The sequence below is a fragment of the Telopea speciosissima genome, chromosome 9, assembly GCF_018873765.1.
Source record: "Telopea speciosissima isolate NSW1024214 ecotype Mountain lineage chromosome 9, Tspe_v1, whole genome shotgun sequence".
NCBI lineage: Eukaryota > Viridiplantae > Streptophyta > Magnoliopsida > Proteales > Proteaceae > Telopea > Telopea speciosissima.
In genome coordinates, this window is record NC_057924.1 from 47838240 (window position 1) to 47857933 (window position 19694).

General features: G+C 39.4%; 2 protein-coding genes across 4 annotated transcripts in view; one reads left to right on the plus strand and one right to left on the minus strand.

Annotated features, from left to right (window-relative positions):
• Positions 1-19190, plus strand: part of LOC122639712 (pentatricopeptide repeat-containing protein At3g59040) — a 64522-nt gene extending 45332 nt beyond the window's left edge. Inside the window, exons 5-8 of one of the 3 annotated variants that reach the window (XM_043832625.1) lie at positions 5208-5332; positions 6620-6718; positions 7628-8093; positions 18872-19190. In XM_043832625.1, coding sequence (XP_043688560.1) covers positions 5208-5332; positions 6620-6718; positions 7628-8093; positions 18872-18946 — 765 coding nt within the window. In that variant the 3' untranslated portion in view covers positions 18947-19190. Of the gene's footprint in view, positions 1-5207; positions 5333-6619; positions 6719-7627; positions 8293-18871 lie in introns of those variants that run through there. The other 2 variants (XM_043832626.1, XM_043832624.1) reach the window with 2 other exon arrangements.
• On the minus strand, positions 12063-13946 carry LOC122639713 (pentatricopeptide repeat-containing protein At1g08070, chloroplastic-like). Its single transcript, XM_043832627.1, has one exon. The coding sequence runs from the start codon at positions 13701-13703 to the stop codon at positions 12078-12080; it is 1626 nt and encodes a 541-aa protein (XP_043688562.1). The 5' UTR covers positions 13704-13946; the 3' UTR covers positions 12063-12077.
• Positions 19191-19694: the final 504 nt, after the last annotated feature.

Here is a 19694-nt window from a genome sequence, read left to right on the forward strand (position 1 = left end):
CAAAACCCTAACCCAGCCCACCAACTGAAAAACGTAGCCCAGACCCTATTTATCCAGGCGGGCTTTGGGCAAGCTTGGGCTCGGCAGGCCAAACTTGCACCCCTAGTACTAGCATTGACGCAGTTGCATTATACAATAATCTTGTGTGGATTCCTATGTGTAAGTTTAGGAGGTCCACAGGGAACAGTATACAGTCCAATGAGATAGAATTGAGCTTTGGGTAGTTATATTATAGGTCGGACCTTTTTTTCTTCTTGGGTTTCATTGTATTGTACCTAATTCATAAGGCCAATAAAGTGGGGGTTAAAGTTAGTATACAAAATTAGTAATTAAGTACTTGATTTAGATTAGGATGCTTAGTAACTCGTAAGAGTTCTTTGTTAAGTCTATTTACTTTAAGTAAGTATAAGAGGGCAATTATGAGTCCTTTAATGAGTAGGTCTTGATATATGTATGACACCCCCCCCATCAATTGGAGAGGATTCGAGTAAGAAATATGAGTTTTTTTAAGAGTTTTGGAACTGTTGAGCTTGGCATATATAGGATTTGTATCCCAAATCTGATTTCTTCTCTTCTCTTATTCTTCTCCATTGATTACAAAGTTACTTTCTGAAATTCTGATCTATTATTCTTCTGTTTGCTGTTCTGAATTTATGTCTCAAGCTCTAACTACAGTTCTAGTTTCAAAATCTGGTCTTTCCAATTGAAACTAGAAATCTTACTTCTACTATGCTTCTAGATCTCAGTTTTTTGTACAGATTTTATAGATATAGATTCAGATCTGTTCTTAGACCTGCCCATTGAATTCTGCAGCTTTTCGACTTTCCTACACCTTGTAGGATTACTCCATATCTCTGAATCTGTCCATCAGATTTAGATCATCTTTTGCATACATGTTATATTGGCCAAGATTCAAGGTTTTGAGCCTGGTTTCAACCAGGTTTGAAACCGGAATATTTCGCGAAACCGCAAAATTTCGTTGGTTGATGGTTTCGATTGTTGGTTTTGAGGCCCAAATGGCCAAAATAGTTCCCAAAACTTCTAAGAACTTTATTTTAGGCCCTTTAAACATAGTGGAACTCTTAGATTGTAAACAAATGTATACAAAATGGTAGTTTGGCTTTGGACCCTAGGTTAGTGGTGTATGTGGTACACTGTACGGTGCTGTATACCCAAAATTTAGTATTAGAACACATAGTTCAATTAAAACAACTAAATATGCTTGAGGAATGAATAAACATACATTAGAAACCATTTCATAATTATCAATTGTTATTCATGGTTCATTACAAAGATATGGAATGATTTGGCCCAAAATCACAAAAAATTGAGGTTTTCTAGGAAGTTTCCCTCGTTGGAGTCGAAGCTAGTGAAATTGTAACTCGAAGCATGGTCCAAATTTTATCTAGACTGAAATTTCGATCGAAACCATACATTTTATACAGAGGGTTTGACTGAAACGATACTGAAATCCAAAATGTGGTCGAAATTTCGCCGCTACTTTGGAAATTTTGGTTGAAACATTGCAATTCTTCATTATTGCAGGCTGTTTTGTTTCGACAGCCTAGGTAACCAAAATATTTCGGTTGGTTTTGTGAAATTTCGTTGAAACCTTGTATTATTATATTGGCTGATTAGAGCAATCTACCAGAATTTTATGCATATCAAATTTGTTTTGATTTCGTTATTCAATTTTCTTGTAATCTGGTCCTTATTCCTATACCTATGTCGTAGCTAATCTTCCACTAGAATTCCTTGGTTCAGGATTACCACTGATTATTTGGTTTCAAAGCCTAACCTTGCCATGTATTCTTTTGTTTTCAAGACTAGTGTTCGCTTGCCCAGTGGAAAAAAAATGCTTTCTTATTCATAGATGAAGGTGAAGTGAGAATTTTGTTCGCAAGCTGTGGTGGATGTGTGCTGAAACTGAAGAAAATACTATTGCCTCCATCAAGAGAACTTATGCTTTCTTACGTCTCCTCCTTACACATCAGGTCAAATTGGTTTATGTGGGTTGCCTATGAACGAAGTATGCCTAAAGAACCTACTAAAGAAGTTGTACATGAAGAAAATCCTAAACTTTCTACTGAAGTACAACCAGAAAAAGACACCGACATTGCTGAATTCAAGCCTACAAGTGAAGGTAAAACCAAGGAAGTCAGCAACAACAAGCAGGAAGAATTAGTGGTGGCTTGTACTAAACTCAACAAGAAGTCCTTGCTGGTCATAACGAAAATCCAATGCCCTTTGTTGATCAACAAGATGAAATCAAGGAGCAATACTAATGGGATATTCTAGTCACCTAAGGATTAAGGTTAGAAAACCTCATGTAAATCCAAAAATATTAAGCTTCATGGCCCATATAACCCATTGGACACTCAATATTAAACATGTTAGTCCATTTTTGGTCCAGTCCAATGGTCTGGTTTGCTGCTGGCCTTCTTGTTCTTCTAAACTGTCAACTCACCCATTCTTGAAAAAAACTAATCCATGAGTTTTGGAGTGATGTTAAATAAGATTCGCATGGTCATCCTTCAATCGGAGGTAGAATTCGGCAACACTTGATATCATCCCACCAACATTGTGGCTTTGATGTCCCTCCATAGCTCTGATACCAAATAACGGGCATTCTAATCACTTAAGGCTTAGGGTTAGGAAACCTCATGTAAATCCAAAAATATTTAACTTATGGCCCATATAATCCGTTGGACACTCAAAATTAAACATATTTATATGGCCATTCTTGGTCTGGTCCAGTTGCCTGGTTTGCTGCTGCCTGCTGGCCCTCTTGTTCTTCTGAACTAGATCGAGTACTCCATCGTTGAAGGAGCAAGAAAGTTCAATTATCTTCTTGAGAAGGAACTCCAATTTGAGGTCAATATTCAAGAAATAGCTCATATGGAATTCATCCTTCACATCGGTTTCTTATTGAAAAAAGACCACACATTGCTGATTTTATATGTGGGTAACAAATTTTCTTTCTCAAGCTAAATCATGTTACAGGATCTCGGCGAGATCTCGATAAAAACTCGGTTTTGTGAAATCTCGAGATGAGATGCAAGGCAATATGGGATTTATACATTATCTCGACCGAGATCTCGGTTTATGTTTCGAGTCAAACTGGACCAAACCCATGTTATAAAAAGACACCTTTTTGGTCAAGATTTTGGCCTCTGTCTCACCTCTCTCTCTCTCTCTCTCTCTCTTTACTGTGAAGCAAAAACACCTCCAAGTGAGGGTTTTGGTGCTTTTTTTTTTTTCCAAATCTCACATCAACTTAATTAGGTTGTTTTACACCTCTGCTTTAATTACATCTGTTCTAAATATTGTGTGGAATGGCCTAGGGTAGAGCTCAGCTACGCCGTAGACTACCAACCTAGGGTTTGAAGTCAAAGTACCATTTTGGGTTTGAATTTGTAAAAACTAATGTTGTCATTGTGTTTAAAAGGTCTAAAATAAGGTGGATGTCAAGTTTTAGGACCTATCTTGGCCATATGGCACCAAAACCCACCACCGAGTCAAGACGGGAAAAAATACACCCACTCGCCAAGATCTTGGCAGAACTCGGTTTTGTGGCCTGGTGAAACCAAGGGCGAAACCGAGACCTAAAACCTTATGCTGAACAAGAAGATTGGTGCGGACCATGTCATGAAAATATTTCAACACTTTAAAACTCAATGAATTTTTTCCAACATCAGGGGAATTGATGCAGTTGCATTAAACATTAATCTTGTATGGATGCCTATATGTACATTTAGAAGGGCCACAAGGAGCAATTGGCAGTCCAATGGGCTAAAATTGAACTTTAGGTAGTCATATTATAGGTTGGGGCACTTTATTTTCTTGGGGTCCTAATCCATAAGCCAATAAAGTAGGGTAAAGTTAGTATAAGAAACTAGTAATTAAAAATGTGAGTTACATTAGGATGCGTAATAGCTCTTAAGAGTTATGTTTTGAGTCTATTTACTCAAGTCAGTATAAGACAGTGATTAGGAGTCCCTTTTATGAGTGAATGTAGGAATTTTAGAAGGTCTTTATATGTGTAATCCATCCCCCATCAATTTAATTTGGAGCAGTTTACTTGGCATATAGGATTGGTATCCCAAATCTGGTCTCTTCTGTTCTCTTCTTCTTCTCCATTATTTACAGTGTTAGTTTCTGATGTTCTGCTCTATTCTTCTTCTGTTTGCTATTTTTAATTTATGTTCAAGTTCTAGTTACTGGTCTGGTTTCAAAATCTGGCATTTCCTATCAAAACTAGAAATTCTACTGCTACTATACTTATTCTAGATCTCAGTTTTTTGTTCTGATTTTCTAGATCTAGTTTTAGATTGCTGTTCTACTCTACTGCTATTGCTGATCTAAATATGGTTTCTGATTTGTTCTTAGACCTGCCCATCAAATTCTGCAACTTTCCAACTTTCTAACTCTCAGCAGGATTACTCCGTAAATCTGAGTCAGTCCGTCAAATTTACATCATCTTTTGCATACCTGTTATATTGGCTGATTAGAACAATCTGCCAAAATTTTATGCATATCGCACCATTGGTTTGAGGTTTCTTGAGGTGTTTCTGGTCAAGATAGAAACTGTGATATCTTTTATGAAGCCAATAGGATGAATGTGGAATTTAGATAGGTGATGTGTGTGGCAGCAGGATAAAATGGAAGGTTCACTGTGTTTGGAAGGGAAAATACAAGTAAAACCCAAAGAAAAAGTGAAGAATTTGCAAAAGTGAGTAGGATCAATCTATAATCGTCTTCCACAAGAAACCTGACCTGATTTAGGAATTTATGGATTGGCTTACAGACTTCAGCATTTGAATATTATTGGGTTCTTTAAATTATGGCGAAATAGTTAATTTAGCAAATTCAACATTAGATGGGGTAATTGAGTCAATTCACTCTTTTTTCACATTTGCTGCTTGACTATGAGTCTCCAGATTGGAATACCATCCATCCATTGGTCAAACAAATTAGTCCATGCACATTTCCTAAAAAAGTAGCTTTCCTGGTTGTCAAATAGGATAAAAGATGGCATAAGAATCAGCATGTTGGACTTGCCGAAAGGCTATGGGCATACCTGAATTGCCCTTGTGAAGTTTTAGAGGGGTTGAATTCATAATTATTCTAAGGGTTTGTCCATGATTTCTTTAATCTTTTGTTAAGAATGAGTTTGTCAGATTCTTAAGACTCTTGCCTTTTCTTAGATGCAAAGAGCTGGTCTTCAACCTGATGTTGTGAGCTATTCTCTTCTCATTAATGCCTATGGGAAGGCTAGAAGAGAAGAAGAAGCACTTGCAGTTTTTGAGGAGATGCTGGATGCTGGTGTTAGGTGCGTGGCTACCTTTTGCATATTATTTCTTGAATATTCTGTGTCTACCTGAGTTCAACATGTAAGGATATCAACTTGTGGGAGTACCAACTTTCAGAATCAGCAGAGGCATGCTTTTGTATAATCAGGTTTCAAGCCCTGTATATTCTCTGTTATGGCTTTATACACCACGGGTCTTTGCTCTTCTCCCTGCATTAATAATATCCGGTGGCTTGTTTCCCCCCTACCCTCCCCAACCTCCAAAAGAAAAAGCAAAAGAATGATAATTGGTCTCAACTTTGCAGACTTGACCACTCAATGGTTGACTTGGCCTGCCATTTGACTACTGGAGTTAGAAAACATATCTGAAAATGTACAAGGCCGGAATTTTTTTTTAATTACTTTAATTTTGTTTATATCTTTAAATCTACATATACTCATATAGTGCCATCATATCTGTTGGGTACTTCAAAATTGAGTACCCATACACTCAAATAATCAAGTCGTGTTGTATGCTTCTATGTTATAGATACTCAGTCAAGTCATAAAATATTTTCCAGTTGATCCATAATCATGCTGCGGTCACCATTCTAAATTCTTGTCAATTTGTAGTTTCTAAACATAAATTCGAACCAGCTGACCTCATTTAGTTGGGATAAGGCTGAGTTGTTGTTGTGTTGTAAACATTAATTCGAACCATAACTATTGGGGTACTAGAGTCTTTTTGTTCAAAGGTAGAATTTGTTTTCTGACAGCTTTATGGATGTATCATTTATCGAGGTTTTAAGTTAGTTGATTTTAGGACTTCTAGTGACTGTCTTTCTAGAAAATGATTTACATATTATAAACCATCTGTCATTTTTAATGTAATTAGCAGGTGTAATTTAATACTAATCTTCTGGAATATATTTCACCACTATACATTAAAATAATGGAACTTTGGATGTTATCTGCAGTCGAACAGCACACTTGATCAGTGTTTGCTTAACTAATTAGCTGTTCTTCTGATTCGTAGTTGTAACTGAAAACACAGTCTAATCGTTAAGTTCTCAAGCATTGCTTACTGTTGCTACACTTGCAAAGACATTAGTTCAATGCAAGGATTCAAAATCAGTATCAGTTGGATGGACAGTTCTGGAGTGGTGTTGATCCAAATTGTCCATGATTGCCCCAGTTAGTCTCTTCCAATGCCTAAATGGATTGGGAAACCAAATGATCAAATACCTGTTTGAAAAAGCCCTTACAGTCAATCTACTGACAATAATTGCAAATGGTTATAGTATCCCGTTAATATTTTTGCTTTTACAGGCCTACTCTCAAAGTTTACAACATTTTGCTTGACGCATTTGCAATATCGGGAATGACAGAGGAAGCTCGGACGGTATTCAAGTGCATGAGAAGAGACAAGTAAAGTTTTCCTATTTAAGCTACATTTACTATTTATCAGATATATTTGGGAAGGGCCTATAGTCAGGTCTTTGGTTTGAAATCTATTTGCTCCTTCAAGTGTATTAAACAGGTGTACCCTGTTACTAGGTGGTACACCAAATGTTTAACAAATCCCTACATGCCTAAGTCTGTGATGAGTATTCTTGATTCAGGGTACTTAGGTCCAAAACCTGTTTGCACATTTAAAAAATGGGAAAATTACAAAAAACCCTCCTGTAGTTTGAAAAAATTATACCGATCCCCCTCAAAATTACATTCACCTCCCCTTTGGAGCTGAGTAGGCATAATTTTGAGGGGTATTGGTGTAATTTTTTCAAACTACAGGGGTGGTCAACGTAATTTTCCCGTAAAAATAAAAAAGGTATTGAAACGTATTGCTTCTTTCTGTTACTAACATTGTTTGTTGAGATTACTTGATGGGAATACAAAATTTAGTAATTGATAACCTAAGTTATTTAGGATTTGCTCCTTCGAGTAACAGTTCTTGGTTTAGAAGTCTGATTCTGCCTTTTAAGTCGCTGAGCTCTCTCAAAAAAAATGTCGTTTTTTTCCCTAATGATCCAAGAGACTGTAGTGCCATTTGGGCCTGGGTATGGTCATCCAATAGGCTTATTTTTGACTTTTCAGAATAACAGAGCCCATACTAATTCTTAGATATGCGTGTGTATCATAACCACAAGGTTTATAGGTGTGGTTTTTAATTTATTATGGAAGGAAGATATAGTCTGTTTGAGGTTTTTGGGCCAATGTTTAGACTAACTGTGATTGTTACTGATGTGCCTGTCTTGATTAACATTGTTAGCAAGTTAGTTGTGTGGAAAAGATCCTTTAATTTTCTTAATTAATCTACTTGTTTATCTTCCACAGATGCACTCCTGATCTCTGCTCTTATACAACAATGTTATCTGCTTATGTTAATGCTTCTGACATGGAGGGTGCTGAGAAGTTCTTCAGCAGATTGAAACAAGATGGATTTGAGCCGAATGTTGTGACTTATGGAGCACTGATCAAGGGATATGCAAAGATAAATAACCTAGAGAAGATGATGGAGAAATATGAAGAAATGCGGATCCAGGGTATTGAGGCCAACCAGACAATATTCACTACAATCATGGATGCACATGGTAGGAATAGAGACTTTGGAAGTGCTGTAATTTGGTTCAAGGAAATGGGATCAAGTGGGTTCCCTCCTGATCAGAAAGCAAAGAATATCCTCCTGTCTTTGGTGAAAACGGCAGAAGAGAAACAGGAAGCTAATGAGCTTGTGGGCCTTGTGAATCATGATCCGAATGATGGAACAACTAGTGGGTTCTCTAATTATGATGATGATGATGATGACGACGAGGAAGATGACGAGGGTGATTATGAAAACAATTTTGTCTCTTTTAAGGAAAAACAGTATGAAGCTGTACTGGGTAACAGCAACTGTTCGCAAGACCCAGAAAGTTTCGATGCTGTAACTGTTGATTGTGTGTGAATTCTATACTTCTGTATCATAAACATTAGAATGTATCTCGAGTATCTCTTCAAATGTATTTCAAATCCAACTTCACAGAGGCTTATCAAATGAGTCTTCATCTCACTAAATGGATACAAGAGGAAACTTCAACTTGCCAATACCCAGCTCTCTCTCTCTGGTCTGAAACTCTTATCAGATGACATTATCACCCTCTGTCCCTCTGGAAGAAGCAATATTCAGACCGTTTTGGAGATAAAACATGAACCATCACATACTCTTTTGAGGTCCTCCCAGGTCACAATGCGTTGGCTTAGCAAGGAAGAAGAGCCCTAATTGCAATATTGCATTGGATCACCAAGCAAATGTCAGCCCCAAGGTTCTAAATCTCGGTGTTGACCTAGGCTTCGACCATCCAGAAACCAAAATTTGGTCAAAACTAGTCGAAACCAGGTATTTTTTCCCAACCAACTCGAGTTGGTGGTTTCGAGGCTTAGAAGTGCTTTTTTAGCTCTGGTTTTTTATATGGCCAAATGTTCTCTGTGCCGGGGGCGCAGGCTGCGTCCAAACACATGGGGGTGGGTGAAATGACCACTCCGTACCCCTGAATGGCTAGCTCATGTGTCTGAGTCCAGGCTGTGCTGCGGCACAGAGAACATAAGCCCAAAATATAGCTTATTTTTTACGTTCTATACACAATACATGAACTTTTTTCATACAAAACACTCAAAATGGTACTTTTGGTTTTTTACCCAAGTTTACTAGTGTTGAATGTTGTACAATGTACACTAATCATATTATAAATATTAAGTTCACATATAGTTAAACTACTAGAAAACTAAATAATTCATTTTAACCAAATAAAACATAAATTGTACAACACTCACCACTCAATTTTATGAGGAGTTTCTTGATGCATGGGCCAATCCACAAGCTGCGTACCACTGAAGATGTCAGAGCCGTTCCTTTGATTGCACCATATATTAAGAGTCCAAGTTTGGCCCTGACGGCCCGAGCCTACCCTAAGCCCGAATAGGGTCTGGGTTGAGATACCTTGACCTTGAGGGCGGGTCAAAGTTGGAAATTTCTGGCCCAGAGTCAGGGCTAGGCAAGGTCAAGGTTGAGGCCATAGGCTGAGCACGACCCAGCCCAACCCGAGCCTTTCTTCTTCTTCATGTTTTTTTTTTTTTTTTTTTTTTTGTTTTGTTTTGTTCTTCTTCTTATTCCTAGCCTGGCCAGCCCATGCATCTCCCTTTCACAGTTTGGACAGCCCATGCATCTCCCTTCCCCCCTTATGGTCAGGGCCAATTACAGTCAGCCCGACCCGACACTGAGGGCGGGTCAAGGTTGGATTTTTCTAGCACTGAGTTAGGGCCGGGTTGGGCCTGGGCCCAACTAAGGAGACTCAGGGTTGGGCTAGGGTTTTAAAAGGCTCGGACCCAACCTAACCCTATTGCAACCCTACCACATATGTATCCCATGACATCTTTATAGGATATTGTCGACAAAAAATGACCCAGTACCTGACCCATCTCCATATCCATATGTAGTAGAAGATGCATCATGGCCACTCCCATATCCAAATGAAATAGAAGATCCACCATGTCCACCACCATATCCAAATGAACCGGTGCTCTTGAAGGATGGTCCACCAACATATCCACCATATAGTCCATAACCAGCATGTGATGCTGATCCGGCGCTCTCGAAATCACTATCATGATGTTGTGCTGGATTGGGGGTCTCTACTATGAAGGATGGTGTGCGCTAATGCCCAGATCCTCTAGTCTCCCCCTAACCCATGGCTTCCTTAGTGCTAGACAAGTTTGATATATCCATCTCAGATACCTCATCAGTAAATCCGAATCGCTTGCAAGGACCTCGACTCTAACTTCTCGAGGTACGTGCACCATGATCATCATCTTGTGTTGCATGAGTAAACTTAGTCTCCCCCGTGAATCTTTGTGGATCTGGCTCTGGCTCCAGAATTAGTTGTCCTCCTCATCGCGTAAGGGTGCTAATCTGGCTTGAAGGATGATACGCGCTAATGCCTAGATCCTCTGGTCTCTACTATGAAGGATGGTGTGCATTAATGCCCAGATCCTCTAGTTTCCCCCTAACTCATGGCTTCCATGGTGCTAGACAAGTTCGATATATCCATCCTAGATGCGTCATCAGTAGATCCGAATCCCTTGCAAGGACCTCGACTCTAACCTCTCGAGGTACGTGCACCATGATCATCAATTGTGTTGCATGAGTTAGTCTCCCCCATGAATCTTTGTGGATCTGGCTCTTGCTCTGGCTCTGAATCATCTGTCCTCCTCATCGCATATGGATGCTAATCTGGCATTAACATTATAATACCCACAAGTACCGCCACCACCACCATGGCTCTGAGTCTGGGTAGGTGGCTAACGGTGTCTTAACATATATTAAATTGGTGTCCATCCATCATATATGTCATATTTTGTTTTTCAAAAATATGTTGTAGGAAAATAGTTTTAATAAAATAGAAAATTAAAAAGATTAATTGGCCAACAAAAAAAAATCCGACTCCGTAGAGTTGTAGATCGGGCCATTGTAATTGACATATATGAATTTGAATGAATTCTACCTTGTATTCTCATGTATTGTACAAAAAAAAAAAAAGATTTCTGGGCAGAAAACACTGTTACCTTTGAGATTGAAAGTTCAAAATCTCTTATAGGAAGCTTGATACAGCTTCTAGATGTACAAAATGTAAAAGTTGCGCGAATAAATCCAACTTTTGGCCCAAAACCTCCCTCCCTATGTCGAAACTATCAAAACCAGCAGCTCTTGGTCGAAACTTGTGATTATAAAGGGTGGTTCGACTTGGTTCAACCATGTTTCGGTCAAAACAATAGTGTCGGTTGAAATATGGATGAAACTGATCGAAACCGGTGGAAACAATGTATTTTTTAAACTCCCTTACAGGTTCGTCTTGGTCAGCTGCGATACTGAGATATCTTGGTCGAAACTGCATAGGTCGAAACCTGCAGTTTCAACCGAGATTTAGTTCCACTCAGCCTTCAATTGTATGTCTTAACCAACAAATAAGAATGACCTCTGTTAACTATTTTTTTGTGTGTGTGTGTGTGTTGGGGGTGGGGAAATGTATTGTCCCCATTTTTTTTTTGTTTGGATTTCGTACATGAATCATAAAGAAAAGATCAAGGAAAGACATTAGAAGAAAAAGAAAGTCAATGAGAAAAAAATACTTAATTTTAAAGCACATCATTTCCTTTGCATTACACATTAGCAAATGGTTTTGCAATAAGTAATTTTTCATGCTTCCAAAATCTTATATATGGTAGCTAATGTGGTGTTAGACAAAGCATCCTTTTGCACCAAAAATAAGAAGAAGATAAAAAGGCATCCGTGTGCTTGCATCTCACCCTGACCTACTTGGTACATTTTTAGCACGAGAACTTTCTTCTGTTACAGTAAGAGTTATTTCCTTCATCCACCCTTTCATTCCTTCTAGTTTTTAAAGAGCTGAAACTTCATCAGCTCTTTTATGGCAGGATGCTCTGGTTTTTCCACGGCAAAGTTTCTACCATTGCTAAGTATAACTGAACTCGAAGTAAGATCCAAATAAAGGGGTATCATTATTCAATTCTTTTTGAAATCATATTTGTTTAACCAAAGCCACACATCATTTCTCAACACTCAGGTCATATTTGGAGTACTACTTTTTCCCCCCCCCCCCCCCTTCTTCTAGCTCCTTTAATTTGCAACATATCACTCCTCATTGGTGTATTCAATGAGCTTCATTCATATACGGGAAGTCCTAATTAGATAATTCTCAATGCTTTGTTCTTTTCACTGTTCATAGCCTGTCTAACTTGCTCCATTTTCTTCCCAAAGATCCTTGAGATCGAGTTCATCCCCATAAGATTTCAACAGCTCAGTTAATCCTCCCAATGCCTCGTAAATCTCATCTCTGCAAGTATGCCTCTCATCTAATGAGTAGAACTCCATAACACTATCATTCACCTCAATTGAACTACACCCAGGAATTTTTCTTACCCCCATCTCCCTTGCAACAACTTTCAATTTTGCTACATCTTCCCATCTCCCAACATCTCCATAAATATTTGAAAGCATAACGTAATTTGCAGGATTATTTGGCTCAAGCTCGATAAGATGTTCAAGAGCAAGCTCAGCCAATTCGACATTTTTGTGAACCCGACAAGCTCCAAGTAAGGCACTCCAGGTAACACTATCTGCTTTTATAGGCATCTTTCTCACAAAATCTACAGCTTGGTTCAGCAAACCAGCCCTGCCTAAAAGATCAGCAATGCAACCGAAATGCTCAATTTGAGGCATGATAGAATACTCATCAGTCATTGATTGGAAATAAGAAAAGCCATTCTCAACCAAGCCCATATGAGTGCAGGCAGACAGCACTCCAATGAAGGTGATTCCGTCCGGTTTTTCTCCCATACTCTTCATGCAATCAAAGGCATTCAAGGCATCAGTCCCTCGCCCATGCATAGCCAACCCACAAATCATGCTATTCCAAGTTATCAAATCTTTAAATTTCATGCTGTTGAAGACATCAATCGCACTTTCAATGCTCCCACATTTTGAATACATGTCAATCAATCCATTTCCTACATATACATTCCCCTTAAACCCATTGCTCTCAGCATAAATGTGAAGCCATTTACCCAGATCAAGTGCTCCTAATCTAGCACAAGCAGACAAGATCGTCACAAGCGTTGTATCGTTAGGAACAATATCAGACTCAGATAACATCCTCTTGAATGCAACCAAAACATCAAAGAACCGACCATGACGTGCATATCCCCCAATTAGTCCATTCCAAGAGAAGATATTCCTCTTTGGCATAACTTCAAACAACTCCTCAGCGGCTTTGAGGTCCTCATTGTTCACATATCCAACCAAAATAGTGTTCCACGACATCACATCACGGTTTGGCATCTCATCGAAGAGCTCCCGAGCCCTTAACATATCACCTGACTCAATGTACCCAGAAACCATAGTATTCCATAGCACAACATCACGTTCTAATGTCAGATCAAAGAGCTTACGAGCATGGTCGATGTCATTAACCAAAATATACCCAGCTATGACTGCGGTCCATACGACCACATTCTTATCAGGCATTTCATAGAACACTTGATGAGCAGATTCAATTGCTCCTCCACCCGAATACATATCAATCAGTGTAGTCCCAACAAATGGGTTCCCCTGAAACCCAGATTTGATTACAAGGCAATGCACCTCCTTACCTTCTCGTAAAGCAGAAATCTTCCCGCAAGATTTGAGAACAAAAGGGAACGTGAAAGCGCTGGGCCTTACGTCCCTACTCTTCATCTGATTGAACAGAACCAAAACCTCTCTGTAGAACTCATTCTCTGCGTACCCTTTGAACATTGCATTCCAGAGCACCGAATTTGGGTCTGGGATTCGATCGAAAAACAAGCGGCCATAGCCCATTTTCTTCGACTCGGCGCAGGCTGTGACGATTTTTGGGGCGATGTACTCGTTATGCTGGAACCCATTAGTGATTATCTGGTCTTGAATCTGTTTAAGTTGTTTCAGATTCCTACATGTCTGCAAAAGTGATATGAATCTTTCTTCGAGAAGTCGATAGGGTGATTTCTTTAACGGTTTTAGAAGAATCTTCGCAATTTTATGAGACAACTCTGTTTGCTAAACTTCACAAATCCACCTAGGAAAAAAACAGTACAAAACATTGTAGGACGTCCATAACGGAATAATGGAGTTTATAAACGAGCTCCCTCCTCAAATGCTAAAAGTGCTCACCCCTTTCACTAGCTCCCTCTGCTTCCAGTGAGATGCAGTGAGGGTTTGGGAGCATGACACGTGACATGTATTGTTTTAATCTAATGGTTTTTTTTTTTTTTTTTTAAATTTTATAATAATCCTGTGGTGGTTAATCCGTTGCCCCATCTGCATCAATGAAAACCTATTTACTTAACCCCAAGGGGCAGCGCAGTTAACAAGGAAGGAGGCCTAAGGCTCTGCTTTCCCCCTAGGGGCCACCAGCTTGAGAGAAAACTTCCTAGTGAACATAGGGGTCTAGTATCTCTCGGTTCGTGTATGTTGTGGGGTCGTGCACGAGTTTTGGGGGAATTAGTCGGTCAAAGGCCGGACACCTCTAGTTCCAAAAAAAAAAAAAAATCTATTTACTTGCCGAAATGGATTTCCTCCAGCCGTGGCGGGCGTTGGAGGGTCCAACCCCGCAAAACAACAGCAAAAACAGGGGTGGATTGGAAGAGAGTCAGATTTTTTTACTTGCGGGTTAGAGAAGACCTGCTTGCTTGATAGCCACAACCCCTCTTTCGTATCTCCCCCAACAAAGTACCTCCCATTTGAATCAATCAAGCTTCTGTGCCCTTCCCTAACTGCTATTATTGCTTGGTGGAAGTTTGGCTACCTTCTTCGATGGTTCTATCACTGCGATTTTTGCGTAGTGAAAGTCTGACAACCTTCTTCAACCTTTTATGTCAAATAGATCGTGGAGAAATGGGAATTAACTCCAACCATTGAAAAATTTTTGTAAAGTTGAGGACTTAAGGCCCTTGAGGTTGAGGGTGAAGGAGAAGAAGAAGATTTAATTGCAAGTTTTGCTTCGACTGAATTTTTTTTTTTTTTTTTGGTAAAAGAAACTAGAGTTTTTGAAGACCCTTAAGCTTGAAAGTATTCATGAAAATGAAATTTCGTAAAAAAATCCATTCATTTATATGATGGAAAGAAAATAAGAACCACAAAAAAGGTGTAGATATGGAATCAAATAAAAAGCAGAAGGGGAGAAAGATACAAATTAGAAGAGAAGTGAACCAACAACCCACCTGAGTTGGGTTGCTTACCACTCGATCTCCTACCCACCCTCACCATTCCACTGCACTAACCTGATACTTTGATACCTTTTTTTTATTTTTTGGGTAAGATGATACCTTGATACAGGTGCTTCCCACCATGTTACACCAAACTTACAGTCCCTCTCTTACTTTAATGAATACATCGACCATGATCAATTTCATGTTGGTAATGGTAAGGGCTTACCAATTTCTCATATAGGTTTTGCCTCTATCCTTTGCCCCTCATATTCTCTCTCTTTTCAATTGTCTAATGTTCTCAATTTCTAAACCGTTACTTTCTATTCAAAAATTTGCTCATGACAATAACATATTTTTTTGAATTTCATTTGTCCCACTTTTTTGTGAAGAATTAGATCACCAAGTCAGCACTACTTGTCCGGTCCTTTACACATTGTCTTCTTACTCCACTTCTTCTCCATCCACCAGTGTTGCAGTTTGTATCACTCTTGATGGTTGGCAACGTCGTGTGAGCCACCCACACGAGCATTTACTCCGTCTTATGGTGAAAGTCAATAAATTACCATGCTAGTCTGCATGTCTCAGTCCCGCCTATACTGTTTTCCAGTTAGGTAAAGCAAGTTGTATGTCGTTATCTAAAACTCGTTCTAGGAGTTTATTTCCATTAGAGCTTATTTGCAGTGATGTTTAGGGGTCCTTCCCCTGTGCCCTCTTTGGTTGGGCATTGTTACTTTGTAATTTTTGTTGATGATAATACTAAGTTTATCTGGTTTTATCCTCTTGTTAAAAAATTTGATGTTTTCTTTATTTCTCACAATTTTCAGGCTTTAGTGGAATGTCATTTTCCCCCTAAAATCAAATCTATTTAGATAGAGTGGATAGTGAATACCGTTCCCTTCTCGAATTTTTTAATCAAATTAGCATCTCCCATAGATTGTCTTGCCTCCATACCCATAAGCAACAAAGAGCTATTGAGTATCGTCATCGCCACATCATTGAAGCTGGCTTCTCTCTTGTTGCTCATGGGTCAGTTCCTAGGCATTACTGACACTTACCTTTGAAACCACCATATACCTGATTAATAGGATGCCCTCTAAGGTGTCCCATGGGGTCACCCCTTTCAACTGGTACACCATAAGCCCCCTAACTATTCTTTTTTACACATTTTTAGTTGTGTATATTTTTTCTACCTTCGTAACTATAATCAACACAAGATGGATTATTGCTCCACCTCGTGTGTGTTACATCTCACACTGGCTATCGTTATTGATCTTACTAGTAATCGTACCTACATTTCCAGGCATGTTTGGTTCTCTGAGTCCTCTTTTTCGTTTGCCAATCCCTCTCTCCTAGGTTCATCTACTTCCCCCTCCCTGCCCCCTCTTCAGGTGTATCTGTCCGTAATCGGATTGCTCACCTTGTTATCAGTCCTCTTTCCCCTGGTATGCCCATACTAGCCCCCTCCCCTCTGGTCACTCCGCCGGCCCCTCCCCACTCCCATCCCCTCTCCCCCACCGTCCCCTATACCCCTTGTCTCCCCTCTTCTATCTCCCATCGATTCCACCACTACCCTCCCCTTAAAACTCACCCCCTTAAGACCTTTATTCCCCTCCCTCCCAATCCCTCACCGCCCCACTAGTAGGTCTTCAACTCTCTATACCACCGGCCTGCCCCTCCCAAATCCTCCATCAAATGATGTTACGGCCCCACCCGCAGCCTCCCCATGCCCTCAGTATCACTGCACCTGCTACTGAACCTACTTGTTTTACGCATGCTTCCAAGATTCCAGAATGACGTGTTGCAATGACATATAGTTCAATACATTGGTGTAGAATGGTACATGGTGTCTTGTTCCTAAGTCTGATTCTATGAATCTTGTTGGGTATAAGTAGGTTTATCGCATCAAACAGAAGGATGATGGTTCTCTTGAGGGCTGCAAAGCGTGTCTTGTTGCAAAGGGCTTTCACCAACAAGGACTTGACTACATTGATACCTTCAGCCCCATAGTCAAAGCTACCACTATTCGGTCCGTTATTGCTATTGCCATCTCTCAAAGGTGTCCTATCAGACAATTGGATGTTCATAATGCCTTCCTTCATGACACTATCTCAGAGGAGGTGTATATGTCTCAACCTTCAGGATTTGTGGATCCTAACAAACCTCTCCACGTCTGCAAGCTCCATCATTTACTTTATGGTCTCAAATAAGCGTCATGTACCTGGTTTCATCGGTTATCTCACTTCCTTATGTAATTGGGTTTTAAAACACCTCAAACGAAAAACTCGCTCATCCACAAAGCTAGTACGCATGTCACATATGTTCTTATTTATGTGGAAGATATCTTGGTTAAGAGTAGTGATCCTACTCAAGTTACCACTCTCCTCAATCGGCTTGTAGATGCATTAAAGATTTAGGTGATCTTCACTTTTTCTTAGGCATTGAAGACATCCCTCACTCTAAGGGACTGTTACTATTGTAGTCACTATACATCAGTGATCTCCTATTGCATGCCAATATGGTTGATTGAAAACCGGTTCTTATACCCATGACAACTACTCAGATGCCATCTACGACAGGGGGTGTTCTTATGTCTAATCTAACTCAATACCACTCTATTATGGGTGACCTGCAATATGTCACTCTTACTCTCCCCAATGTTTCGTTTGCTGTTAACAAGGTATGTCAATTCATGCATGCTCCCACTGAGGATCATTGAGTACTTGTGAAGTGCGTTCTCCAGTATCCCAAATAGACACACACACATTGTCTTCTTATTGAACGCTCTCCTTTGCGTTCTCTTTAAGCATATTCAAATGTGTATTGGGATAGAAACAATGATGATGGTAAATCCACAGGGGGGTATGCAATTTTTCTTGGACCTAATCCGATGTCATGGGCTTCTCGCAAACAAAAGACTGTTGCCCACTCTTCCAATGAGTTTGAATACAAGGCTTTAGTTGATGCCTCTGTCGAACTCATATGGTTGAGTCTTTGTTCCAGGAGCTTTACAAGGTCCCCCTGTTTTGTGGTGTTATAATATTGATGCTACCTACCTTTCTATTAATCCGGTGTTCCATGCTCGCACCAAGCACATGGAAATTGATTTCTAATTTATTCATGACCATGTCTCAAAACGACAACTTACTATCCAGTTCATCTCCACCTAAGATTAGTTGTCTAATATTTTAACCAAGCCATTGACTGACGACCTCTCGTTTCTAGTTTTAACTTGACAAGTTGAAGATTCATGGTCACGTTTCTCCATCTTGAGGAAGTGTATTAACCGATACAAAAGTCTTACCGATCTTGGACTCTTGGATCTTGGTTCGGTTTCCTTTAGTTCATAATTAAACCATATCACATTGATGCAACCTTGGATTCCCAATTATTTTAACAAAATAAGATTAGGACTGATTTAGGAATTATTTTAAGAAAAGAAGATTTGGATTGATCCTAATCAGCCTCCTCCTATTTCAAGTAACTATTTAAGATAAAGAAAGAGTGAGGGAGGGATTAGAGGATTTCCTATTTCAAGTAACTATTTCAAGTAACTTGAAAGTAACTATTTCAATTAACTATTTAAAATTAAGAAACCTATGGACTTAGCCCAACTACTTTACACAGTAAATCTGTACCTTAAACCATGAACTGCCCATCACCATGAAAAAGAGTAAAAACATACAATTAAGGATAGAAAATTTATCCATAAATTATAGTGATCTCTTCCCATTCTGCACCTCTTAAGCAAATTCCCAATTGCTACTAAATACCGAGAAATGCTTCCGTGACTCGAAGAAACACAATGAGGATGGTGATGATGACGATGAAGAAGAAGAAGAAGATGACAAAAATGTTGCAGAAGAAGTCCTTGGGTAATCCATCAACACAGTATCCATGTCATCTTCTTCATTTATGGTTTCCAAGGTTATACGAACCAGAGGCTTAGACAAAGAAACAATACGAGATGGCAACACAGCAGAGAATGGGGCCTTAGGTGGTGCTTCTAAGAACTGGTGGTTCTTCGAGTTCTGAAAAGCCAAGCGAGCACACCCAGCTTCTTCTGACACTGAGACTATCACTGGACACAACTGAGTTCCGGCCATTTCTATAATCTCTCTTTGAGATGGCTTTGATAGGTTGGAAGTTATGCAACCCTAGCCCAGGTCCCCCAAATGAGCTCTGTATTGTAGAAAGAAAGAAGGAATTGCTTGAACGAACTGCCTATTTTCTCCATTTTAGTTCATTTATATAGAAGTTGCAGAAAATCAATTAACCTTGGTTTTAATCCAATATAACAGAAATGCCATTTGAGTTGGAATTATCGTAAGATTAGATGGAGTTTGGTGGGAAGGATTGTGTAATTGGGGATTCCTATGGAGGGTATTTTGGGGAATGGGAAGAAGACGAGTAGATGCTGAGATGCTCTGTCGGCCGTGGAGTATGACTATGGAGTATGGACTTCTTTTTTAAGTACTGAAAAAGTAAAAAGTGATCGGCTGGCCTTTTCTACTTTTTGAATTAAATGCTGTTGTTTGGGAGCGATTCGTGAGGGTCTTTTTCTTTCTACGGTCTTCGTCTACAACTTAGCGGTCAGATAATAAGGCCCCACATACTTTTTTTATTT

Excerpts from the sequence above, each read along its gene's own strand:
- LOC122639713 (XM_043832627.1), bottom strand. The coding sequence starts at position 13,703 with ATGGGCTATGGCCGCTTGTTTTTCGATCGAATCCCAGACCCAAATTCG.